The following is a 26999-nucleotide window of genomic DNA, read 5'->3' on the forward strand; positions in this document are numbered from 1 at the left end:
ACAGGTCACACAGGAGGGCTGCGTTGCGGTGAGGGGAGCGACCTGTCTGGTGACAGGGTCAGAGGTCGCTAATGGTGACTGATGTAAAAGCAATACCCAAACACCACTTTTCTTAAACTCAGTTCATCTGTGAGATAGGGATTGAGGAGGTTAAGTGGCACCAGGGCTCAGATGTTTGACAATTGTGGAGGAGGTTAAGTGGCACCAGGGCTCAGATGTTTAGGGATTGAGGAGGTTAAGTGGCACCAGGGCTCAGATGTTTAGGGATTGAGGAGGTTAAGTGGCACCAGGGCTCAGATGTTTGACAAACCTTTTACAGACTGCTCCCAGCACGAGAATGCAGCTTGCATGGAGTCACATTAGGGTGTATGGGTGTGAAGAGCCCAAAGCAACCTACTACCAGGGCCCAGAAAAATGAGTATCAGAGAGCAAACTGCTCCGAGGACAGAGTAGAGGGGTACATATGTCATTACTGCAGCAGGAACTGTGGCACCTGAGCTCAAGGAGGTGAATAGCCCACTGCATTGTAGCTAAAGTCCAAGTATGGAGCATAAGGACACAGCTATCACTACTGGAGCAGGTACAGTGGTGCCAGGCAGATTCAGGATGAAATGGCAACAACAGTTTGCTACTGACATTAGGGATTTGGGTGCTGCTATTGTATTGTACAGTGATTCACGTGGGGTGCCACACAGGGCACAAGTCCTAAAAAAAAAGAAGTGGGGGTACGCTGACATCACAACAGGAAGTGATGTCACGAAAGGTGGCTTGCACTCAGTTGCAGTTTGTAGTTATCAAGTTCCCGGGAAAATAAGTGGGGGACGCCGTCCACCCGCGTGTTACACCGACTCGAGCCCTGGTGCCAGAGCACCTTTTTGGACACGTAACATGCTACACCATAAGGGCGTGTGTGGCTGTCAGAGTGTTGTATTTATAATCATTCTATACGGAAGTGTTTTGACTTCATGGATAAGTAACCAGAGAGATGCTCTTATCTTGTCTTGGGGTGCAGTCCTATGAGTGTAGCAGTAGCTGTGAGAGATAGGCACTCAAATTATAATATAGTTATGACTAAAGCATATAGGCAGTACACAGCCCAAGCCTTATCAGAGGAACGGTCGGGTGATATGTGTATATATACTAAAAAAGAGGGGGAAACAGAGAAGGCTTGGGAATCAATCTGGCAACATCTACAAGAAAGGATGATGTAAAATGTGTAAAATTATAGTGTGTGAAATTTGCATAATTTGTGCGGAATCATGCAAATGTCAGGGAAATTAGGTGAAATAAGGTGTAAGGATGATACAGCAAATCCATTATTTACTGCTGTATGTGAGCACGAAAAGAGTTTTTGCGGTAAAAACATAGCACAAAAATACATTAGTGGCACAAGCAACAGAAGGTACGTTCTGGACATTCACATTATTCCCATGCCCTTGTGGTCAATGTTTACGACAAATCGCACGTAGTTATTTGAAATGGCACAATTTCTGGAATTCAGCATAACAAGTGTACCATGAAATTCTATAAATTACGCAGCTTAATTTAAATTTCAAAAAGGCCTAAAAATTACATCAAACGGTAATGATGGGAGCTGGTACTACAAGAAGTAGCTATGCACCATTTATTTCAAAGGCAGGGATACTGCCTGATAATGTACAATGATATGTCATTTACTTTGGAGAAGAACACCATGAGATGTGGAGAGATCAGTCCCCTGGAAGACTTTTAACCAGGCCCACTGGAATTATTTGGCAGGGGAGGGCCAAATTTTGCGGCAGGTTTGAGGTAATTATGCGGCATAAATAGGCAAATTATGTTGCATGATGTGGCACACCTTGTATTAATTCATTAGCATTTAATTTTTAAACTTGTTCGCACTGCCTGTGCATTAGTTTAATACTCGAACATAGCAACAAGCAACAGAAAGGGGACCAGTCAACCTTTGCAAAGGGCCTTCCACTATGGGCAACACGTTTCGCTGCATTTTTAGTAAAGTTTGAACCGACTGATCTAGAAACAATTTTTTTGCTTAGTTCAGCAGATTGTGTGGCAGGTGAAGGATTAAGTGGCAAATGCAGCAAATCCACTATAACCATATAACTATGCGGAAATTGCAGTGGCCGCACAATCACACAATTCTAATATCCCTGTTTGTAACTAAAAGAAATGATGCGCAAGCAGTGATCTTATAAAGGGCAGGGTTTTTTGTGAGAAAAAAAACACCATTAGACTGTGAAGGACCCGCCTATGAAAACACACAGACATAAGCATGCAGTCAACATTTGTATCTAAATGTATATTTAGGTCAAAGCTATAGGTTTTCCTACTAGTTCTGGAAAAAAGTAATGATTTCGAATTGTAATATAAATGTGTTTTAATGGGCATTTGCTGCTGTGTCCCGGCTCTTTCACAATAGTTAAAGAACGTGAAATAGTTCTTCAACCGATTAAAGACTTCAGAAGCCCACTTCGGCTCTTTTAGTGGGGTTGCTTTATTTTACAACACACTTGAGTGCCGGGATTGTAACTACTGAAAATAAGACAATAGAAATTGTACTCTGTCGTGCAGTTTGTGAAACAGTAATCTGGAACTATGAACAACACTGATGGATTTTTGTGTATAATTAATAAAATTGCAATGAAGACAAAAAACGAAAGTTAAAAGGCTGCAGCTTTGAAAATGTTTATTTTTCACTGAAAGATTTACCTTGCTTTAAGCCTGTCTGCATGTAAGTCTCTGTGAAGTGAGTGCAGTTCTCAAAAATCTACAGACATTGGTGGCAGGGGGTCAAAGCCACTTGGCTGGGGCTGGGAGTGTCAGGCTAGGTCCTTTGTCCTGCGAGAGCGTTTCTTCGCACCTCGTTTGCATCCCCTGAATGACAAAGCAAGCCCTCGCCTCGCATCAGCAGGAGGGGGAAGGGACTGTCTCAAAGGATGCAGGTGAATCGCGCTTTCCTCGTTGAAAGTTTAAAGGTCTGCCCGCGCAGTAACCGGAAGGGAGTTTCCATTCTTAAGCCCGGGAGAAGGTGAAATTCAACATATTTACCAGTCAATTAGGTCACAGAGGGTCAGGATCTGGCAATGGCACAGACCGGCAAGGTAGAAGTTCAGCAGCTGCTTGACACTTTCATGTGCTGTATCTACATTTATTTGTAAACTAAAAGAAATATTCCCGGTTTTATTTTGGCTTAAACAATCAGTTCATTTATCCTGATTCTGGTTCTTTTCCTTCTTATGAAAAGTAAACATGACCTGGAGAATGCGAGGACAGCGGAGGCCTTTTAACCGAGCTTCCTCTGCTGAGCAGCCACGTTTAAAAGTGTAAATGCATGCTAACGCACTCACTTTTAATGTGGTGTTTCAACCTCTACGGCCAAGGCCCCTCTTTTCACTTCCTGGACAAGCTCCCTTGTGCTGTAATCTTTGAATACATGACACAGGCTTAAATCCATTAAAACATGTAAAACCAAGAAACCAATGCATCACACTTTCATGGTTGATAGAAACAGCCATTTTTGTTATTGTTATTAAAAAACATGGATCACGTACTTTTATGATAAGCACTTTAAACAGAGCTTTTGGGAATGTGTTTTGTATCCTTCTAGTTCATTTAATTAACTATTGGTGACCGAAAGACTGTGTTGAGAAAATAAACGTGCAACCTGCAGAGGTGAGAGTTTAATCCACCGAGTTAGATTGAAACGCAGTGCTAACAATGATATAGGGACACAAAGAAAACGTTTGATTATTGTGGCACAGTAAAATCAAAAACATTTTCACAGATTTCACTAAAGCACAAGATAGCAATGGCATGCGCAGGAATAGTGGAAGCCTCCTTAACACCTTGCATGCTGATGACGAGCTCAGCTGGTCATGCAGCACGGTGGCCGTGTGCTGGTGACAAACTGAGCTCGTCATGGCCTCCGCGGAACGCCCACGCAGGGATAATTTCCCCGCTGTGCTGGCCGTTCCATTGAGCGGGCGTGGCCATGACGAGCCGAGCTCGTCATCAGCACCGCGGCGCCGTGTGCGGCCCCCCTCCCCCCGCGCTGCGTGGGAATTAGCCCCAAGGCGATGGGGTTAGGACAAGGGGCAGGTACTATACAAGTTGCAAGTGAAACATGTAGATGCAAAAGACACAATGTTCCTCAATGCTGTCTTCTTGGATTGGATCGTAACAATTTACACACAGATTTAGGTAACAGATAGAGGTCTCATCAGCTATTCTATTGAGATTTAACATGTCACCATGCTGATCTCAGCATGAGCTATTACTAACATCCCTCCTTCTCTCAGAACTGAGCGTGCGGTGATGCCTGGCAGTAGAACAGAGCATCACAGGAGCACTCGATCTCAGTAATATCAATATCAGTGCAGAGTTTACATCAACCCATGCCAATGTCTCACTTTTTTCTTTGTCAATGTCTCACTTATTGGATGCCATTGCTTGATGTATCTTCGGATAAAGGTGCAATGCAATTCTTGAGTAGGAGTGTTCCATGTTCAAGACTTCATAACTTTGGGAATTCAATATTTTAACTTCAAAAGTTTTGCTAAGCAAAGAGCTTACTAAGTTTTAAAAAACGGCGGGCGGCGGAAACACCCTCTGTAGCAGTGGGACTGTCCCAACTGCCATTTTGGGTATGTCAACTTTACAATGCATCCTTCACCACGTAGCACCTTTGCCAGGTAGTGTTTACTGTGCAGGAAAGTACCACGAAGCAGGACTTAACCATGCAGGTAAGTTATGTTTTTTTAATTACATAAGCACATATATAGTTCAGTGTAATTATGTGAAATATGACAAAATTACATTACATTAATTTCAATCACATGAAATAGAAATCCGTCATTTTGCATTACATTTTAGCACAAAATGCATCCCTGCATTAGTTTTTGGCACAATGACATGTTAAATAAAAGCACTGTGAACACAGTCATTTGCATTTGGTTGTTCCTGTGTTTTTGTGGCAAGTTTTTTTACAGTGAATTACACCATTCACTGTAAATTGTTACCACAATGGGCACATAAATTGGCATAATGGCTTAATTTTTCTGAAATTATACAAATTAAGCCTGCGTAATTTACATTTTCCAAAAATGTTAGGATATCTGGACCATTGGATCCTGCAGGACTTCTATGGAAGTCCAGCTGAGCCCAAAATGTTAAAACTGCTTGAATCACATTGGCTGATTGAGCCTTTTCTCCTGACACCCAATGGAGCCCAACAATTACCCTGGACTGTACTGCAGGCCCTCACACTCACATCACAGTAACATTTTGCAGGTGCAATTACTGGACTCGGGCTCAGTACCAAAGTCCTTGAAAAAAGATGATCTCAGAATAAAGGCGCATTGTAGGCACCCCTTGGCTATCAGGCTTCTTGCACAAATAATCATAACAGTGACATCAGACAAGATTTAAATTAGCGACCATTACATGCAGGATTACTAGCAATGACCACCACTATACATCTGGCAAGTTCACTAACATTGTCCTAAGAAAATGTATTCTCATTATTTGATTTGGAATGCATTTAGATGCCCCACAATAATGCATTTCTTTGGGTCCAATGTACGGAACTACTCTAATGAGACCAAACAAGGCCCTCCTGTGAGGTTTGTCTGTACTCCTGTGGGAGTCTGTACAAGTGTCTGCCTTATGATACCTCTTAACTGTGCAAGCTTCCTTGGGAGTGCCACAGTACTAGAAAGTAATTACCAAGTACTGAAAGCTGGGGTTGGTCAAACATGGGGTTGTGTGCAGGGCCCTCTGGTCATCCGTAACAGCACATGACCAAAGTTCAAGTGCAGAAGGAGTGGCTGCATGCAAGGGGTTGGATGGTGGTCCAATTTAGAATTTGATTAAAAAAATCTATGTATGTTTGGTTAGATTAGGTTCTTACACCTTAACATTTGTTTTAAAATAAAACAGAAATTCACTGAAAAAAACAAGGGTTGATGTTACCTTATTATTAGGCGGCGGAAGGTGAGAAAAAGCATTTTTTTAAAACCTAAAAAACACTGAAATACACAAGTTATATTTAAGTCAACTTCCTATATCTGGCAGCTTCATCATGCACTTCCTATGACCTCACAAATGAAGTAACTTATCAATCAATCAATCAGGGAATTGTTATGTGCACTACTCACCAGGCAGGGTCCCAAGGTGCTGGGGAGGGGGGGTGATGGTGAGCAGCTCCGGTCAGTTGAAGAGCCAGATCTTGAGGGTCTTTCTGAAGATGTGCAGAGAGGGGCGCATCTGATTTGCACTTGGAGATCCCTCCAGGACTTTGCTTTCGATGTAGGAGAAGGATCTTCCCCCCCGTTCTGGCTCTGCGGATGCGCAGGGTTTGGGCAAGGTTGGCGGATCAGAGGTTTCTCTTGGGTATGTGGAAGAATATTCTTTCTTTGAGGTATTGGGGTCCGGTGTTGTAGAAGCATTTGTAGGTGTTGGTGGGTATCTCGAAGGTTACTCTCTTCTTGACGGGGAGCAGGTGTTGGGTGATGTGTTCTTGTCGAGGGATGCCGAGGGCGAGTCTGGCTGCGGTGTTCTGTATGGTCTGAAGTTTGCGTAGCAGGGACTTGTTGATTCCAGCGTAGAGGGTGTTTCCGTTGTCCAGTCTGCCGGTTATGAGTGAGTGGGTCTTTCTTGATTCGGTGGGGGGGATCCATTTGAAGGTCTTGCACAGGCTACTGTGGTTGTTGAAGCAGGGGTCATGAGAAGGGAATAGTCGAGTATGATGCTGAGGTCAGTGGGGGTGGGCAGGCTGCCGAGGGCTTTGGGCCACCAAGTGTTGTCCCATGCGGTGGGAGAAGGTCTGAGGACGAGGGCCTCCATCTTCTCTAAGTTGAGCTTCAGGCAGCTGCTGCTCATCCAGGATACAACGTCCTTCATTCCTTCCTGGAAGCTGAGTCGGTGGTGGTAGGATCCTTGGTGAGGGAGAGGATGAGCTGGGTGTCATTGGCACATGAGACTATGTTCAGTCTGTGCTGTCTGGTGATGGCAGCTAGTGGGGCCATGTAGATGTTGAAGAGCGTCGGGCTGAGAGAAGATCCTTGAGGTACTACGCAGTTGATCTCTACATGTTCAGAGAGGACGGTTGGCAGCCTGATTCTGTGGGTTCTGCCGGCGAGGAAGGAGCGGAGCCATTTGAGGGCGGTTTCCTGTATGTTAGCATCATGGAGTCTGGCGGAGAGAGTGCGGTGGGAGAAGGTGTAGAAGGCTGCGGAGAAGTCTAGTAGGATCAGGGCCATGGTGTGTCCTTGGTCAAGGAGTTTGCAGATGCTGTCTGTGGAGGCCAGTACGGCGGTCTCGGTGCTGTGGTTGCTTCGGAATTCGGACTGGGAGGGGTCGAGAATGAAGTTCTCTTCAATGAACTTCGTTAGTTAGGCGTTGAGGGTCTTCTTGGTGACTTTGGCTGTGAAGGGGAGGAGGGAGATGGGTCGGTAGTTCTTGGGGTCTGAAGGATCTGCCGAGGGCTTCTTGAGAAGGGGTTTGACCTCTGCGCGTTTCCAGTCATCAGGAAAAATTCCAGTTTCGAAGGAGGTGTTGATGCTGCATCATAGTTCCATTGCAATGGCAGAGCCAGCTCTGTGGAAGATGTGGGAAGGGCAGGGGTCTGTGGATGCTCCTGAGTGGATGCTTTTCATGGTTGATTTAGTCTCTTCTGTGGTGGCTGGGGTCCAGGCGGAGATGGTGGGTTAACAGTCGTCGGTGGTGGGGGTGAGTGGTTTAGTCGTCCCGTGTCAGTTTGTTGAAGTTGTCATAGAGGGACTTGATTTTTAGATGGAAGAAGGTGCTGAGTTTGTTGCGGACGTCCTGGGAGAGGGTGATGTCTATGGCTTCGCTGGGGGGTTTAGGGAATGATTTCACTCACAATAACCAGTCTTTCTTCATCCCTGATTACATCAATGGTGCATGGCTCTCTGTAGACCTGGTGGTTTAATTCTTAACCTTTTAGCACAGTTCAGGATCGTGATTATTTTATACAACACTGTGCCATGCAGTAGCAGCCTGTATAGGGCGTGCTGCCGGGCGCTGACGTGGGGTGGGTGAGTGGCAGGGTGGGGAGTAGTAAAATGTGCAATACTGCCGATTTCAGGTAAGTAAACAAAAAATAAATAAAATGAATTTCGTTGCGCAAGCTGCATCGCCAATTGTGATGCAGCACGTGCAACAAAGTTCTTTTTATTTATGTATTTATTGTATATATTTAGCAGAAGCTAAAAGAGCATTTGGAAACAACAATGTAGGTAATATTTGCACATGCCAGAGTGAATTAAGTCAGCCCTGAGAAATCATAAAAAAATTAGTTGATGACGTTTCCCTATTAAGAGCATACTTGGGGACACTCACTGTTAAAATAAAGACAATAAAGTCATATGGAAAATGTAAAGAGGCACTTAGTTTTCAAGGAAATAGGAGATCACAGACTGTCAGGAGTTCAGAAAACACTGGGATACTCTGAGCATTTTGCACATGGCTAAAACTATTGCCAAAGACAAACGTCCCTCCAATGCTTGTTTAAAAATAGCTGATGCTTTTTGCAAACAGGGGGTTGATTAATTTTCCGGAGCGCATCCCACCTCCACATGACTCAAAGAGAAGATGATGATGACTGAAACGTTCAAGGAAAACATAATGATTAGCAGCCAAAATAAGAATTTAAAGGGGGTTTCCTTAATAAAACAAAACAAGCATTAAACTTTCTGTGCTTGTGCCGATGAAGTCACTCTGCTGTTCTGTTTAATATGTGCAGTGGTACAAGGTGCTTAGCTCTCATTAACTTGTGAGGTTGCCTTGGCTATAGTGCAAACCTGACCAAAGGGCTTTACATCAGTGCGCTGTTTTTCTTTTCTAAAGCAGAGTGAGAGAAAGTGATTTCCCCAGATTTTATGTAAGGCATAACTTCCGAAATCAGCTGCTCTGGCCAGCATAGGAATAATGCTGCTCTGCATTTGCTGTACTTAAAAACGATACTTTTTTGAAGTTCTAGCTGTGAGCAGAGTCTCAAAGACGCTCTGTCAGATCTTCAGCCTTCAGCCTTTCCGGCGAGTCACACCTGCTGCTGTTTACTCCTGGCTTCCAAGGTGTGTGCCTTAGGAAGCAGGAGAGCCCATCCCCCCTGACTCGAACAGCCACGGCCTGGAGCTGTCATCACCAAGGCTGGCTACTTGGAGCCTTGTTATGCAGATACCTGCATTTGCACTTCTTTGGCTGGCAGTGGAAATGTCCGAGCGCCCTTTTATTTTGCTTCCCACAGGATAGGAACACTGCCCAGTGCCTCAGAGATTCTTTTAAAAAGAATCAAAAGAACCATGTCATTTTAAACTAAAGGTTAGCACAGATGAAATAACATAATATATTTAGAGGCACTGGTCAGTCATTTACACGGAATGATAAATAAGCTGCACAATAAGGGCCTGCTTTTTTTAAACCTTTGTCAGTCTAAGTTACAGTTGCTCGATAAGTAGTTTCTTTTTTCTATAGGTCTTTTTTAACTATGCTTTTGTTTCGAACGTGTTTTGAGAATGAATGAATTTGCAAAAATAAATACAGAGAGGAAACATCTTTTTTTGTCTGTATTTATCTGCAAAAAAACAGTAAAAGCGGAAAACTGGGAGCCTTAAAATCCTTTAAGCAATGTTTACAAAACAACTAATAATTTTCAGAAACAATTAATTTAAATTCAACAGCTTAAAATAGGTTTTAACATTGGGTTATGCATGTTTTCATTCGAAATATGTGTGCTTTCTGCTGCTAGCATCTGTTCCTAATGAGCAAAGTGTGTTTAAATGCAAAGTGTGTTTAAGACTGCAGTACCGCCTCCTGTCTACAGGGGCAGAGAGAGCAAAAATATAAACACACTTTACAAAACACAGGTCCCCACAAGGCAATTTTTTAAAAAGTTGTAAAAATTTACACAAATGTTCCTGAAGTAATTTTCTATCATTTAGAAGACATTGCCTTGTGGGGACCTGGGTTCAGGTCCCCACAGCGCAATCAAGTCCCCACAGCGTGAGTGTGTTATCACACCCAAGTCCCCACAAGGATAGTAACACAAACCCACACACACACACACACACACACACACACAGCAAGCAAAAGGGAAAGGCCCGAGGCACGGACCCGAGGCACACACACGCAGAAAAGGAAAAACCTGTCGTAGGCGCGCCGGGGTGGGACTTATGTGACCTCGCTGACGTCACTTACGCGGACAACGCCAGGGCGAAGTCGCGTGATGCCATCACCACGGCGCGCAGGGATGCTGTGGCAAAAAAAATTCTGGATCCAGTCTCACGCCTCGAGATAATTCTACGTTAAGGAATCTGCGGCTAGAATAGTCTCTACCAGATACATTGTTACCGAAGCTTATGTTTCTACAGCCAAAAATGCTACGTTTGGAATATGTTATTTATCCTGTAAGCATTTGTTTTTAGTGTGTTGTGCTGTTGATTCACATGCGCTCACCCACCTCCCCGGAAGCCTTTGGTTGTTAGATATTCAGTTCTTTACTTACATACTTATGCTCTTTTTGTATGAATTCTTGCATCATCACCAAACTGTCCTATCTACTGCTTCATCTCTACACTCACCCGCTGTGTGGAAAGCAATCTAACAATGGAGTAGGTGTCCATGCGCATGATCAACTAAGGGAGGAGTCACTTTGTCATCACTCCGAAGACTTATTTGAATGAAAAGAAGTTACAAATTCAAAGCTAGCTGCAGAGCATTTGAATCTACAGCACTACGCACTACAAGGAAATGATTACAAGGTCACACTTTCCTTTCTATATGTGTAGTATTAAATGCTGTTTTAGAGATGGCTTTCTGCAATAGTCATAATTCTGATTTAACATGATGCAATGTTTTAAACTTCTGAATGATGAGCTCTTTAAATAAATTGCACAGTGTTCTAGTTATTCTGTATGTGCTACTACTAAAGGCATTGTTAACCTTTTTTTTTTCTCTCCAGATTTCGATACATCTGTAGGGGAAACTGAACGGTTAGATACCAGTGCTCATAAAGCAAAAGCTCAACTTGCCCTTAAAGTAAAACGTCAACGACCATCTCGAGTGAAACGAAAAGAATCCCTTGGAAGTGAAGAACATATTTTGAGTAAAGAGGTATGGCTAATGTAAACATGGAATACATCTTTATGATGACATTTCTGCTTGTTCGTGGCATAGAGACCTCACCCATGCAATATTGTATTTAACAGTGTGAGCTTGTGGAAAACGTTTATAGTAATCTATTACCATAAGGTGTAAATCTTTAACCAAAGCCCATGGTATATTCATCTTGTGTTGATGTTGCATAGCTTGTTCTGAATCTTCCATAACACATTCTTCCTCAGGTTATACCAAAGATTGGCAGATGTGTTACCCTTTATTCAGAGAGTCTCCTCATTCTCCTCATTATGTTCGTCAGAGGCGTGATATTTTATATTTAACTGAGTTGGACTATACGCTGGACCACAAGGACCGTCATCTGACTCTTCATTGTAAAAAAATGAGCTGTGGTGGATAAAGAGACAACTTGTTAGGGGAAGTATTTTGTGGATTTAAGGTACCTGCGATACCTGCATCAGAAATCAAAGTTATTCTGGAACCCTTTGGAGTTCACAATATTTCCGGTTTCAATTGTTATTGTCTTTGTTGATGGTGCTGTGCCATTAAACTCTGTTCTTGTCATAGTCATGCAATATGTATTGAAGATTTGATATCTGCAGCCATCGTTAATGGTATTTTCGACTAAAGCGTTGATGTTCTCTTGGTCAACAATGTTCAAGTTGATGTCTTTGTCGTCACCGTCAACCTTTTTGAAAATACTACCGTCAACGATATTTTCACTGAATATCTCATAGATGGCGTAGTCGTTGATTCAGTTGTCGATGGTGCTCCCGTCAACACTGCTCCCGTCAACTGAGATTTTGTCATCGATGATGACTTTTTTCATGGATGAGGTTGTTGACTGCGCTTTCGCGGACAACAATGATGTTGACAGTGATGATGATTCTGTCTTTGACGCTGGCAAAGATGATGATTGCTTTGATGGTTGGTGGTTCCATAGTCTGCTTCCTTTTCGTAGGATATAGAGGTTCAGATGATATTTGTTGCCGATTTTCTGACAGGATTCTTTTAGTCTTGGCTGCGAATCCTGAGGAAGTAGCCTCCTCTCTTGAAGATTTTCTATGCACTTTTCTGTGAGGTTCTCCGTCAGATTGTTCCTTTGAAGAACGCCCAGGGTTGGCAATAAGTTCTTTTAAAAGATTTTGAAGAGATTTGCTCCTCTTTCTCTGAGGTATAAATATCTTCTGATTTTGACTTTTGCATTCACAATAACAATGTTGCCTCTTAATCCTTCAGTGTTTTTGTAGAAAATATTCCTCAAATCTTACTTTCTTAGGCTTTGAGCCAGATAAAGACAATATATGCACTCTTTATGCAGCCCTTCAAAGTGAAGTTTCTTTTTACCTCAAACTCCCACATGGCCTTTTAAGGCTTTATTGGTTCACCTTAAACTTAGTCTGATCCGGAGATGTTATAGAATTCTAAATAAAAATTTACAGAAATATTAATTTGTCTGACTGAGTAAGCAGTGCTCAAAGAAACTCCCTTCACACATGATATGCAGTAGACATCTGAATTTGCTATCCTAAGTGTGGAGAGGTGAGTAAGGTGCTTGTTTCTGATTGACTGAGTTTGTGTGTTTTATGATGATGTTGATATGCTGCTTCTGTGGCTATGGTAAAGCTAGTGGTGTATATTTAACATTGTACTGCTTATTATATATGTATAATGGGGGACTACCAACTCGATGACTGTGATGGTTCAATCTTTCTAATCTATGAAAATACCAATACTATAGAACTTCAGTTACAGGTAAGTAACTTTTTTCTTCTGTCAGTACTTTTGTCTCTAAAGAGATAGTGCACAGCACGGAGCAAACTCTCCGCAGCTAAAATTAGACAGTCTCCCAGTGGTGTATTATTTTCTTCACTTTTTTACTGATGTATCCAGTTGGCTTTTTCCGGAAACAGGGAAGCTAATAAAGAAAATCCCCCCACCATCCGTAGAACCTTTTTTTTCTAGTGTTCTCCATCTGTGGATCTAGTTCTGTCTGTAAATCTATCATTTGTAGGACAAATGGTTGACCTTTTCCACTGCTGAGTCACCCATATTAGACTGTATAATCCACAGAGTTGAGGTATTACCAGTAGCCAATGAGAACCACAAAGGTTATGAGATGGGTGCTTGAATTAATCTCTGCCAGTGAGATTTACTCTGTGCTTCGTTGCATTTCAGTCTTTGGGTATTTGTTTCCCTGTTTGACACTGCCAGGCTTTCCCTGGCAGTCCGAACAGGAAAAAGTACCAGTAACCCAATATCCCCCATGATGCGAGTCAATGTTTTCCACCTGCAGAGTTATTGGAGGCTCTGCCTGTAAAAAATGGACATTCCTGCTTAAAGAGTGCTATGGAACAGTCAATTTGGCAAACTGGGGATTGTCTTGTGTGGCAAAATTCCTTTTACACTAAACTCCACATGAGACCCATTGTTTTACACATAATCATCATAGGCGATGAATGATAACATAGTGCCTAGCATGGGACTCTAGGAGAGTTTAAAGTTGTTAAGCTATTACATGTCAATAGCTAGTTTCTAGTACTGTACACTCAAAGGTTACAAACTTTAACCCATCTAGTCCACTATGGGTGTTTTATTGGTCAGGACAGTCTGTGGCCTGATATAGTGGCTGGAATTCTCCAAGATACAAGCTGCACAGGGTTTTTGTGTACAGTGTGGGTTTTGTAGGGGGTTTCAGCATGGGTCAATCAAGGAAACAACCATGGGACTTCTGGACAGGCAAGGAGAATGAAGGGGCAGGTGTGATGCAGTGAAGACTTGGGCTGTTGTGAAACTGGCAGACCACATTCTGCTGTGATTGACATTCGAAATTACTAATTTTATAAGCTTCCCACATTGTGAAGGTAGCAGTTAAAAAAAATAAAAAGAGAAGTTGCAAATTGATTGACTTCATAACTTGTACAAACACAAAAGGAATCTAGTGGTCAAGAAAGTATAGTGAAGGAGAGTGAAGTGCAAAATCTGTATCCAAAGTCACTGTAAAAGTGTCATTCCTAATTACTACTCCTAGACATAGATTCATTGCGTCATAGTAGAAAAACTATAGGATTTCCATCAACTGCCCTTCGTGGTCAGTGTCATCATCTGGAATTCCTGCATGTCTGCCACTGCACCTCATAACCAAGAAAGGTGCCACCATGGACAAGATAACTAACTAGTCAGACAGCAGTAACCAAATTAGTCCAAACAGACTAAGAAAACCTACTACCATGCGTTTAAAGTAGTCAATGGAAGAGAAAAAAGTGCAGTGCGAAAAAAGTGAGGTTAAAAGGGATATGGAAACAAACAAACACTTTTATTAACGTATTGTTTCCAAACCTACTAAAAGGAGTGCAGGAACGGCTTCTACCAAATATGCCGCTGTTCTATATGGTCTACTAGTTTCAGCCGTGAAGGGCCATTTGCCCCGGCTTTCTTCAGGACCTTATCTTTGTTTAAGCTACTGCCAATTGTGTGAATAAAAATAAAATCAGTGAACTCGATTCAACAAATACCTCTGTACAGGCAGGGTGATCTTCACACCTGTGGAGATAAACGACACATAAGAAATACAGTGAATAATAATAAAACACAGATGATGCATTTCTCAGCTACAACCATATTCAGGACGGATACTCACCTGTCCTTAAAGATGTATTGGCCTCACCTCACCTGGTAACCACTCAGGTATATAGGAGGCCCCGCCCTGTAAAAAAAAGTAACTTTTCTTAATCAGAGGACCCATTGTTATTACAGGAAACATGTGTGTCATTGTACCAAACTAGGTGCAATGCATATTAAAAATATTCTTCTAGAAAGCCACAGTAAAAATCGAACCCTACTGGGAACCCCAAAGTATGCACAAGCCACACTCTTAAGTACATTAACCATAGATTTATTTTTTTATTTTTTTTGAGTTTTATATAGCGCTGGCTAGACCCGGAGGTATCAGAGCGCTTTACATAAGGTTCCACAAAATGACATCAGTTACAAATTACATCAGTTACAAGAAAACATTTCAAGAGCGTCAGTCATCAGAAGTATCTAGGACAACATGAATCACATACTTGCCTGCGTCTCGTCCGCAATGATTCATCTGAACAAGAGGTCCTAAGGTTTTCCAGGACCCACAGTAAGATTCCAATGGCCATGTCCCAGAGAACATGAGTGTAGCGACCTTATAAACAAACAACATTGACTGATATCAATGCCTGGCTAGCAGAAGATAACGTATGTTTTCGGAGAGCTGCTTTCATCTCAGACTCCCAATTCTCCCAGTCCAGAGGAGTTGTAGGGAATGAAATACGATTCTTCTTGCTGACTGAAGCCTCTCCTCAGGAGTAGTACGTTTAGTGGAAAAACAAATCAGGATTGTCAGGAACTGGTCTGTGATGCCTGGACACCTCCCTATCTACCTGTGAGCAGAAACAGGGCTTTGACCAAGTGCCCATCAAAAACATCCGCATCATCATCTTCCTCTTGGGGCACGAATGAGAGCCAAAAAAGATAATGAAGCCTGTGGTGTTGCGTCGCCTTGGTACATACACTGGTTCAGAGTCAAGCTGTATGAAGAGCTCTTTTGAAATCTTAAATTGTGACATCGGTGGAATCGAACTGGAATCAGTACAGTGTTTGACATCAGAAATAGCACCAGATTCTCTCCCGACGCTGGCCACAAAGGCACCAGAGTCCTTCATGATAGCCCGGTGCAGGTCTTGGAGAAGGATTTGATGTTTTTAATAAAGTTAGTACGTGACCTGACTTGGCTCCCAACATGTCAGTTGCTGCTGAAGACAAATCTGCTGACTGTAACCCAACTGGAGGCTCCTGATGTTCCTTGGGGTCTGAATGCATGCCAAACAGAGGGTGCCAAAAATCTGCAGCATAGCCTTCTTTAAGGCATCAATTTGTTGAGGCATTATCGATAGCCCAGAAAACTCGGGGCGCTTCGGAATCAGCTGGGGAATCGGCTTCACGACCAAGGTCCTTAAGGTAGACTGACTTGACATTGACGCGCCCATGTGCCTTCTCTTTGAACAGTGGTGTGGTAGGTTTGAGTCCTACTTTGTGGATTGTTTTTGCATTTGGACTTTACATTTGTTGTCTATACCTGTGTGGTTCATGAAGCTAGGATATTGTCAGAAGCTTCAGTAACAATCCAAGCCGGCACTTTAATGGATGCCTGAGACAACTAGTAATTGCCACCGCCAACAGTCATGTAAGTTGGAAAACAGGCTAATTACCATCCTTCGCGACTAGGCTCAAGAGCACCCCGCCTTTAGAGCCAAACAACCAACTGCTAAAAAAGTCAACTGCTAGAAAAGTCATCTTTCAGCAACCCGCGCTGTCCACTTACAGCACATGCAGATGACGATAACTTTAGGCTGAATTAAGATATTCAAAATGAGGCTATCAAACATATTGCCGCTATGTCATGCTGACTGTTAAAGTAGCGTACAGTCCCTTGATCCGGGCGTGGGTCTGCCCCTTGTGTGAAAAAACGCTTGCTTCCAGATAGTCCTTCACACGCACAGTCAAAACGCTATAGTGTCTGTGTGCTGCTCAGTTTAAATCAGCTCGATAAATGAAGAGCGCTGAGCAACGAAAGCCACCCAGCGCCGTGATTTGCAGTAATTATATAGATACCGCGCCGCCCTACTCGCCTCGGTCCTGACCCAAGTTCGTGGAAGGTACAGAGGCATCGGAAAAAGGCGTATTTGCAAGGCGGATCCTTGGAACTCCTCGACCGCCATTGGTTTACAGAGTATCACATGTTGGCAGTGCTGGGCTGACTCATATTCCTCCGGTGTACTACAAAATGACGTAGTGTAGTTCGGGACCTGTGTAGTTCACAATCACAAGGGATGGACAGTGACAGCGAAACAACTTAAAGCACCACAAAACTGCCCTGTGTATTTTTGGTATACTACAGAATGAAGTGGTGCCCGAAAACTATTTAGTTCTCAATCACCCGAGGTGTGCATTCACCGTGAGCCCCCCCTCATCATAGAAGCGACCGAGACTACAGAATGATGTCACAACGCGACATATTGTAGTTCATAATACGACGGCGAGGACTCTAGTTTACTGACAGTCTTAGAAGGCTTCTTTCTCAACCTAATGATTGAGCTACAATGAGCCGACCGCAACCATATTTACAGTCCGGATGATACCGGGCCAGAGAAGCCCAATTCCTGTTGATCTATTATAAGCAGATGTATGAGTTTGCTCTAATTGGTTATACATATTGCCACTGACTACCCAGTCAGTGGCAATGCTTAACAAATTCATAACCTGCATTAAGAGGGGTACTATTCAGTTATAGCAGCCACATCTAATAGGAAAGGGTGATTCTCACAGCGCTGTCCAAGAAATGGCGTTGTTCAACCCCAATGTGTCGCTATGCAACTTGAATACACATTTTTGTTCTTTAAGAAACAAAAATTTGGCTTTGTCTTTAACCTGAGGTGGTATATATGGTTTTTCTAATACTGTCCAAAAGAACTCGTTTAAGTGGTTCACTTCGGTATAGTGTCTTGTAAGCTTGGGGTTGCTTTTCTTACATTGAAAAGTGCTTTTATGTTCTAACATGCGCAAACGCACTTTGCGAGTAGTCATGCCAACATATCGGTGCCCACAGGGACATTCAATTCGATAAATCAGGTTCTCGCTATTGCAGTTCGAGAAACTCTATTGTCTCCATGGTCTTGCTGTTCCAATGTCAACTTCTTTTGTATGTTTAGTCTGGGGGCAGATCGAGCAGCCCCCGCATGGAAAATGACCTTGAACAGGAGGCAAATCCCACAGTGTTAGTCCTAACGGGGTCTATTTGTCGTGGCCGTGTATGCACTAGATTATCCCGAATGTTTCGCCCTCTTTTAAAGGCAAACAGTGACATGGGTAATTTGTCTTCCTTAGTATTCAGAAAGCGCCAGTTTTTGCGAATGCACTTCCGTATGCTGTTACTAAGAGTGCTGAAAGTGTTGACAAAGGTCAACCTACCCAAAGGAGGGTTCTCCACTCTGGGTTCAAGTAACGACTCTCTGTGATTGTTAGAGGCCCGTTTACACGCTTGCTTCACCAATTTGCATGGATACATTTTGTCGAGTAGTTGGTTTGACAGATTACTCGCATGCTGTTTATATTTGTCCATAGTGGAACAATTCCGTCTCAGCCGCAAAAACTGGACAAAAGGCACGTAGTCTCTAAGCGACTTGGGGTGTTGACTGTCTTATCGCAGGAGAGAGTTGCATGCCATAGGTTTACGGAATAATTCAATAGCTAGTCCAGTGGGCGTCACATAGATCGATAGATATAGAAAAGAAATCCTGGACTTATTAAGCTCCAACGTGAATCTAAGGTAGTCATTACAGTTGTTTAATCATGTATGAAACAATTTGACTGATTCCACGTCCCCACACCACACCACCAGGATGTCATCAATGTAGCGTTTCCATAGTCTAATAAACTTATGGAAGGGGTTCTGGTTTGACAGTACATGTTTCTGCTCATAATTATGCACGTATAGGTTCGCCAAGCTGGGCGCATATACATTTCCCATACTAGTTACGGACACTTGCAAGTAATACGTATCCTCCAACTGGAAAAAGTTCTCCTTCATAGCCAGATATGCCAACGTCCCAATGAAATTTACTGGAGTGATGGTATTCAACTCCGCATTGTGAAGGACCTCTGAGATTGTTTCCAGAGTTTCATCCTGAGGTATGGATGTATATAGAGATTCCACTTCCAGTAAGACCAAAAGGCCGCACTCTGGATCAAAATCAACTGTTGGCAGTAGTCTTAATACATCCTTAGTATCCTGCAAGTAAGTTGGCATCTTTTGGACAATTGGCCTCAGAAAAAAATCTACAAAAGTAGATAGTGGCTCTAGGCAAGAACCTATACCCGATATGATTGGTCTCCCTGGTGGCGGCCTCTGTGCTTTATGCACCTTTGGTAGCATGTAGAAGTAGGGCATCACTGGGTGTGTCGTCTGTAGGTATCTAGATTCTTGATGTTATCCATCCCTCCCTGAGGGCTTCTTCCACTGCTTCCATGATGACCTTATTGAGTCTGGCGGTAGGATCCTCTTTCAACAGGCGCTACTTCTCCGACCACTTAGTTGGCGTATACATTCAGCACGGTACACTTCTGTGTCTAAAATGACTGCTGCACCGCCTTTGTCAGCGGGCTTGATTGTGATGGACTGATCTTCCATTAATGCTTTTAAGGCATTTTGCTCCCTTTTAGGCAAATTCTGATAGTGGCTCTCCTTGTTAGCACAGAGGGTCGTAATTTCTTGTTGCACTGCCCTCTCAAAGGCCAAAACCTGTGGAGGTATACTGTGCGGTGGAGGATTGAAAGTTGAACGGTTCCTGAGCCCAGTGTTGATAGTGTTTGACTGGCTCTCAGGAGGGTCCTTATCTTAAAAAAAAAAAATTATGGAGACGGACCTTCCTGAAAAATTGGGCTAGTTCACATTGAACTGTAAACCCATCTCCATTCGATGTCACCACAAAACACCTATTCAGTACAGCAACCTTGTCTTCAGTCAGAACCTTGTTGCTTAAGTTGACTATCAAGTCCCGTCTTGATGTGCCCTCTGCTCCTGATTCTGATTCTGTTTGGTCTTGGAGCGGGTGCCTATTTGGATGGGTACTGGCAAAGGCTGGTTCCAGTGTACCTGGGGCCGATCATTTCTGCGTCGGCCTCTTGAGTCTTCTTGGGCCTACCCCTAAAAAAGACTGATTAGAAAAGTCTGTGTGATATGGTTGGAATGGCCCTGGTTGTTGGAAATGTGCTTGAGGGAAACCCCATGGCGTAGGTGGCCACTATTTTTGTAAGGATGGTCCTGTATGCCCTCTGACCACATTCTGCTGTGGTTGACATTCGAAATTACTAATTTGATAAGCTTCCCACACTGTGAAGGTAGCAGTTAAAAAAATAAAAAGAGAAGTTGCAAATTGATTGACTTCATAACTTCACACACCTCCAACTTTCGACATGAGCAGCTGCAGTCATGCACTGCTCAAGGCTCTCTTCCTCCTCTTCTGTGACTGCTTTCCCTCCATTTGTTGTTTACCCCAAGGAGTGGGGCATGGCTGCTTCTGTAGCCTCTGGTGCCTTTTGTAGCAGCTCTTGACTGCAACCTTTGCATCACCCCCCTCCCCACTTCCACCCCCGTTACCACGCCATTCCCCCTCCCCAATTGTGGGGACCTCGGTGGTCCCCCTGTACGCAGCCGCTCTGGACCACAAGAGTTAAAGTTCATTGCAACACTCCCAACTTGAAGCCTTGCCTCATATAACTCTCCTGTTGCACTGCACCACACCTGACCTTCAGTTAGGCAGCCTGACCTTGAGCATGGCGGCTGTGCAATCCGTTATGAAAAGAAACGACATGCCAGCATGTGCTGGTAAAAGAATGAAAACTAGTCAGCTGATCCATTTGACTTACTGCACAAACCAAAAACATGAAAATGTTTAGGGAGCCTCCTATCTTGGTTGCCCTTCTACTAGGTGCATGTAAATGTCTCGTTGCAAACCAAGGCAATTAAATTGGTCATACTTCCTTTGCAGTTGAGTCAACAAAGAATGTTGAAGAGAAATATCCTTAAATAAACAATTGACCTGAATGCTTTTTTTCTTTTTACTAAAAGATATGATTTAACAATATGTTCGAGGCATATGAGCTGCAGATCACACACTATGCATAGATCGCCATCTGGTGTTGGGCCTGGATGTTTGTACTTGTTTTTGACTTGGAGAAGTCTTTGGAAGTCACGAAATAGGTGAATCCTCCTTTGGATGATAGTGCGCATGGCCATCGGCTCCATCGTCACATAGTTTTTTCCGCCATCGCGCTCGGATTTGTTTCTCGCGCTCCAGTTCGGTGCTGTTACCAAGTTAACTTTCGACGCGCTATACTTCACCCTTTCTACGGTATTGTTTTCGATCGCGAACCAACTCGTCGCACATCTCTCCAACGTCGAAGTCCTCAATTCCGATCGTCGGCGAGGGCCTTCGGGCCTACTTGGGCCTTAGCATCTGGCTCATGGAACGGACTCCATTCAAGAAGTGTCCTCGATGTGGGTCGAAGTTTCCCCACACCGATCTGCATGAGGTGTGTAACCTTTGCCTTTCACCGAAGCACGAGGCCAGAGACTGTGCAGCTTGTGCCTCCTTCAGCTCCAAGAAGACCATTCGAGATCGTCGAGCTCGAAGAACAATGGCTGCACGTCAACCTCTATTCCCGACAACATCTTCCAAGAGGGCGTCAACGTTCAGAACAGGAGTGGGTCGAAGAACACAGCGCTGCCGAGGACTCCGACATCGAAGACCTCACTCCGGCGCAACAGGTCATAAGTAAGAACGTCGACCCCCTCCGATACATCATCCAAAAAGGCTTCGGTCATACCTTCGGGCCCATGTGCACACCGAGAGACTGCTTCCCATGCCACGCCCTTGTGCTCGGCTAAGAACCGTATTAAGCCTTGAGGCCACTCAGGCTCGAGTCAGCCTTCTGTCGGTACCGAAACTCATTCACCGGCACCGAAAAAGAAAACGCCCTCCTCCTCCACGCCGAACACTGCCTCTACATCGAAGCACTCTGCACCGAAACCAACAACCACCGACCCTTCGACTCAGAAAAAACAAAAAGCCGCTCCCTAAAGGTTCGGAACCAAAAAAACATTCGGAACCCAAGAAAACATTGGTTCCACATACAGAGACTGTAAAACCTCACAGTTCGAAGCCAAAAGACAAACTAGTTCCAGAGACAGTGCCCCGTAAGGCAGACAAACCTAAAAAGTCGGCGCCGAAAGACCAGCATCCATCAAAAGAGCTTTTTATGCCAGATCCTAAACAAAAGACTCTAAATCTGGTCAGCTCATCCTCAGCTCAAAGAAGAGACCACTGGATACGCCTACACAGTCTCCACCACCAAAGAAACGGGACATTGCCACTTCACCACTTAGAATTCCTTCTCCATCACCTCCTCCTCCTCCTCCTCCTCCTCCTCCTCCACCACACCATTCCCCTACACCAACCCCCCACCAAGGGACGATGATGATAGTTCCGATGACACAGGGTAGGGTGCAGGTGAAAAGCCACCAGGAGACCTTAGTCAACCTTCTTCCCCTGACCCCTGGGGCGATTACAACACTCCAGATGTCCCCAATGTGCCACAGGAGGATGTATACCCCTCTAGACCTTCACCCCCAGAGGACACAACACGGTTCAATCAGCTACTCTACAGAGCGGCACAATACCATGGTGTTAACTTACACACAGACCCAGTGGAAGAGGATTTCCTAATGGATACTTATGACACGTCACAAAGGACCGCCTCTATCTTGCCTATGCTAAAAGGGGTCATCAAGCATGCACCTGAGGTTTTTAAAGATCCTGTTAGGGCTAGAGTTATCAACCCAGGATCAAAAAGAAATACAAAGCTGCCCCTACAGACCCAGCTTATATTAAAGGCCCGTACCCTTAGATTCATTAGTGGTCTCCTACGCTGGGAAAAGAGCCAATTCTCAGACATCAGGTGATGCCCCACCCCCTGATAAAGAGTCCAAACTCTTGGACGCTGCTGGCAAATGAACGTTAGCCAGGTACGATAGGGCACATTATGATGCGTTAGAGACCCTATTACAGCGCCTTCCAGATAAATATAAAAACAGGGCCAATGACCTTATACAAGAGGGAAAAGTGATCACGAACACTTCCATTCGCTGTGCTCTCGACGCAGCAGACACCGCTTCTAGAGCAGTCAACACAAGTGTCCTTCTACGTAGACATTTCTGGGTTTAAGCCTGAAGTTCAAACTTCTATTTTAAACCAACCATTCCATCAGGAACACTTATTTGGACCTAACGTAGATTCATGACTAGAAAAAATGAAAAAGGACACGGGCTCAACCAAATCCATGGGAGCATTGCATGTCGCTCCTTCTACAAGGGTACCTCCAGAGGCTACTCCCCTGACAACCCTTCCACTTCTTACAAGGCTCCCACCCAGTCTATATTCACCAGAGGTTACCAGAGAGGCGGGTACAGATGCAACAATAACAAAGGTAGAGGCAACACCAATAATATCAAATCTGCCTCCACACCTACCCAATGACTTCCCTCCACTCCCCCAGACCATTCCACTCCGGTCAGCGGAGGAATACAGCATTTCCTTCCTGTCTGGAACAACATTACCACAGACAGGTGGGTGAGACAAATCGTTCAGTCAGGTTACTGTCTAGAGCTTACCTCTACCCCACGCCCCCACCATACCACACAGACAGCGTCCAATGCTGTTAAAACATCTATCGCTGCTCAAGCAGGAAGTCATCTCAATCCTGCAGAAGGGTGAAATAGAATCAGTTCCACTGCATCAACTAAACACAGGAGTTTACTCTGTATTTTCTCATACCAAAAAAGGACGGCTCTCTAAGACCTATTCTAGACCTGAGACCCCTAAACCTGTACTCCAGAGGCTACTCCCCTGACAACCCTTCCACTTCTTACAAGGCTCCCACCCAGTCTACATTCACCAGAGGTTACCAGAGAGGCGGGTACAGATGCAACAATAACAAAGGTAGAGGCAACACCAATAATATCAAATCTACCTCCACACCTACCCAATGACTTCCCTCCACTCCCCCCAGACCATTCCACTCCGGTCAGCGGAGGAATACAGCATTTCCTTCCTGTCTGGAACAACATTACCACAGACAGGTGGGTGAGACAAATCGTTCAGTCAGGTTACTGTCTAGAGCTTACCTCTACCCCACGCCCCCTCCATACCACACAGACAGCGTCCAATGCTGTTAAAACATCTATCGCTGCTCAATCAGGAAGTCATCTCAATCCTGCAGAAGGGTGAAATAGAATCAGTTCCACTGCATCAACTAAACACAGGAGTTTACTCTGTATTTTCTCATACCAAAAAAGGACGGCTCTCTAAGACCTATTCTAGACCTGAGACCCCTAAACCTGTACATACAATCAGACCATTTCCACATGGTCACACTTCAACAGGTTCTTCCTCTCCTTTCAAAAGGCGACTTCCTTGCCACTCTAGATCTCAAGGACGCCTACTTTCATATTCCCATTCACGCATCTCACAGGAGATACCCCAGGTTCGTAGTAGACGGGCAACACTACCATTTCAAAGTACTCCCATTTGGAGTCACCACAGCACCTCGAATATTCAAGTGCCTTGCGGTAGTTGCAGCTCATCTCCGAAGACAACACATTCATGTCTTCCCATATCTAGACGACTGGCTAATAAAAGCCAGCTCATACAGTCAGTGTGTACATCACACTCACGCTACTATTCAACTACTCACCAACTTAGGGTTCACAGTAAATCATGCAAAGTCTCATCTGCAACCGTCCCACGTACAATACCTAGGTGCCCCAATAGATCCTTCAAAAGTACTATGTTCGGGGCATGTGAGCTGCAGATTGTACACTTCGCATTAGATCGCCACCTGGTGTTGGGCTCGGATGATTGCAGGTTGTTGTCTTGGAAGAAGTATTCGTTAAGCATGGGCGGATTTTGCGAATTGGCAATCCGCGAACTTGCGTATTTACGGATTCGCAATCCGCGAACTCTCGCGAATTTGCGGATTTTTAAATTTATTTTTTTGTGTGTTCGCAAGGATTTCTGCCAGTTCGCGAGGGTTCTGTTCCAGTTCGCAATTGCGAACTTACTTGTTGGCTCGCAACGGCCGCAACTATGTTGTTTCTACATCTGGTTCATCATCACAGGTTCACAGCACCCTCTGTTTCACCACTGCCACTGTCTGGTACACCCATGCCACCCTCTGGTACATCACTGCCACCCTCTGGTTGGTTTATCACTGTAGATTATGGGGGTGAAAAAAAGCAAGCACACCTGCCCTGCTTCAACTGACATGAATTAATTTGGGGTTGATTAATGTGTCACTGAATTTAAACTTCCAGTCTGGCTGGCACCTGCTTCCTTATCTGTAATTTGCTTTCTGTTGCAGTGCACTTTTTTTCACAGGACCTTTGTGGCCTATAGTTGCAAGTAGGCAACTGAACTCTGAAGGGGCCCCTCAGGTAGCACGACAGGGAATGGTTACTAATGATAACATTGAACTTTTGCACCTGCTGAGTGCTTTCAGTTTTGTCTGTAATTGCTTTCTGTTGCAGTGTAATTTTTTTAACAGGACTTTTGTTGTATACTTGTAGCTATTCTCTGAGCCCGCTGTGAGGGTCAGAGCAGGGTCATAGAATAGTTGCAAGTAGGCAAATGAACTCTGGAGGGGCCCCTCAGGAAGCACTACAGGGAATGGTTACTAATGATAAGATTGAACTTTTGCACCTGCTGAGTGCTTTCAGTTTTGCAAAAATCCAAATATCCAGCAGCATCCACAAAACGTAATCCTTCCAGGTCAAGATCCAAATCAAAGTGACCAGCACATGAAGAAAGCACTGGGAGGAGCCTGGTGGACAGGAACAGGAAGTTGGAAACTGTGGGGCACTTCCTTCCTCCCACCCCCACCCCCCAAAATGGACTCCTTGCAAAGAAAAAGTGCAGGCAAATGTCAACCTGAGGAGTTATTCTGATAAAAATCATAATTTTCAAGGTTTTGCTGCCTGCTGGTGGATTTCTTGTGCGAAATTGCAAATTTTGCAATGTCGCAATTGCGAGATTGTCGCTGCCCGCCGCATCTACGTGTTCGCAAGTGTTTACTCCCGCGAAATTGTATAGTATTCTAGTTGGCAAGTGCGACCAAGCAAAAAATCCGCTTCGCACGGATTTTACGAATTTTCGGCAAGTTCGCGAGAGTTCGCGGATTGCGAATTTACCGAAAATCCACGAGCGGAACGGATTTTACGCCCATGCTTAGTCTTCGTAGTCACGAGATAGGTGACTCCTCCCTTGGACAATACTGTGCATGGGCATCGGCTCCATCCTTAGATTGTTTTTTTCCGCCACTGGGTTCGAATGAAAGTTTCTCTGCTCCGGCTAGAAAAACACTTTTTCAAGCACATCGAAGTGCAAAACTTCCTCAAACTTCAAAAAATACCTTCGATATCGACTACAATAGTTTCAACGCCATCAGTTCCTTTCCGGTCATCGACGCGGGCTGTTGGGCCTATCGACGCCGTGCGGCCTACACCTTATTGACAGAACTCCGTTCAAAAGATGCCCGGTATGTCGAGCAAAGTTTCCACTTAGCGATCACCACGAGGTCTGCAACCCCTGTCTATCGCCAGAACACGACGAATCGACCTGCACAGCTTGTGCATCCTTCCGATCAAAGAAAACCGTCCGGGATCGGAGGGCCCGCCGACACAAAATGAGGAGATCAGCTCCGGAACCGGAAGATATCTTCGATGAAGAGGTCCCGCTCGTTCCCGAAGAAGATTCGCCTGATCTCCAGATCGTATCATAGGCAGACGACTCAGATGACTCCATTCCATCGGGTCAGCGTGTGAGTACTACTGCCCCTGCACCACATACAGTTCCCAAATCGAAGCCAAAGGTCAGTCGAGACCGAACATCCGCTTCGAAAGCCACGCCTTCGAGCCCGGCTCCGAAGAAAACTAAGCCTTCTAGTGCCTCGGCACCGAGCAAGCCGCACGTGCCGATTCCACCTCTTCCATCGGCACCGAAACCAAAGGATGGCTCGGCACCGAAACAGAAAGACCTCTCGGCACCGAAGCTGTCCACTTCTAAACCTAAAAGTGTGAAGCCATCGTCCGACACCTCGAAGCCGATGACACCAGCTCCCACACCGAGAACACCTTCTTCAGGACCGATGCCCGTAAGGCCCGATTCCGATGTGCCGAGCCCTCGAACCTGCCTACCAAGCCGAAAACAAAACCTTTG

At 44.5% G+C, this 26999-nt stretch overlaps 1 protein-coding gene across 3 annotated transcripts in view; it reads left to right on the forward strand.

Moving 5' to 3' along the window:
• LOC144823224 (neurabin-1-like) overlaps positions 1–26999 on the forward strand; it is a 647660-nt gene that overhangs the window by 391238 nt on the left and 229423 nt on the right. For all 3 annotated transcript variants that reach the window (XM_078681559.1, XM_078681561.1, XM_078681560.1), the window contains exon 11: positions 10982–11133. In XM_078681559.1, coding sequence (XP_078537685.1) covers positions 10982–11133 — 152 coding nt within the window. The remainder of the gene's footprint in view (positions 1–10981; positions 11134–26999) is intronic.

This window comes from Lissotriton helveticus, chromosome 3_1, assembly GCF_964261635.1.
Source record: "Lissotriton helveticus chromosome 3_1, aLisHel1.1, whole genome shotgun sequence".
NCBI classification, from domain to species: Eukaryota; Metazoa; Chordata; class Amphibia; order Caudata; family Salamandridae; genus Lissotriton; species Lissotriton helveticus.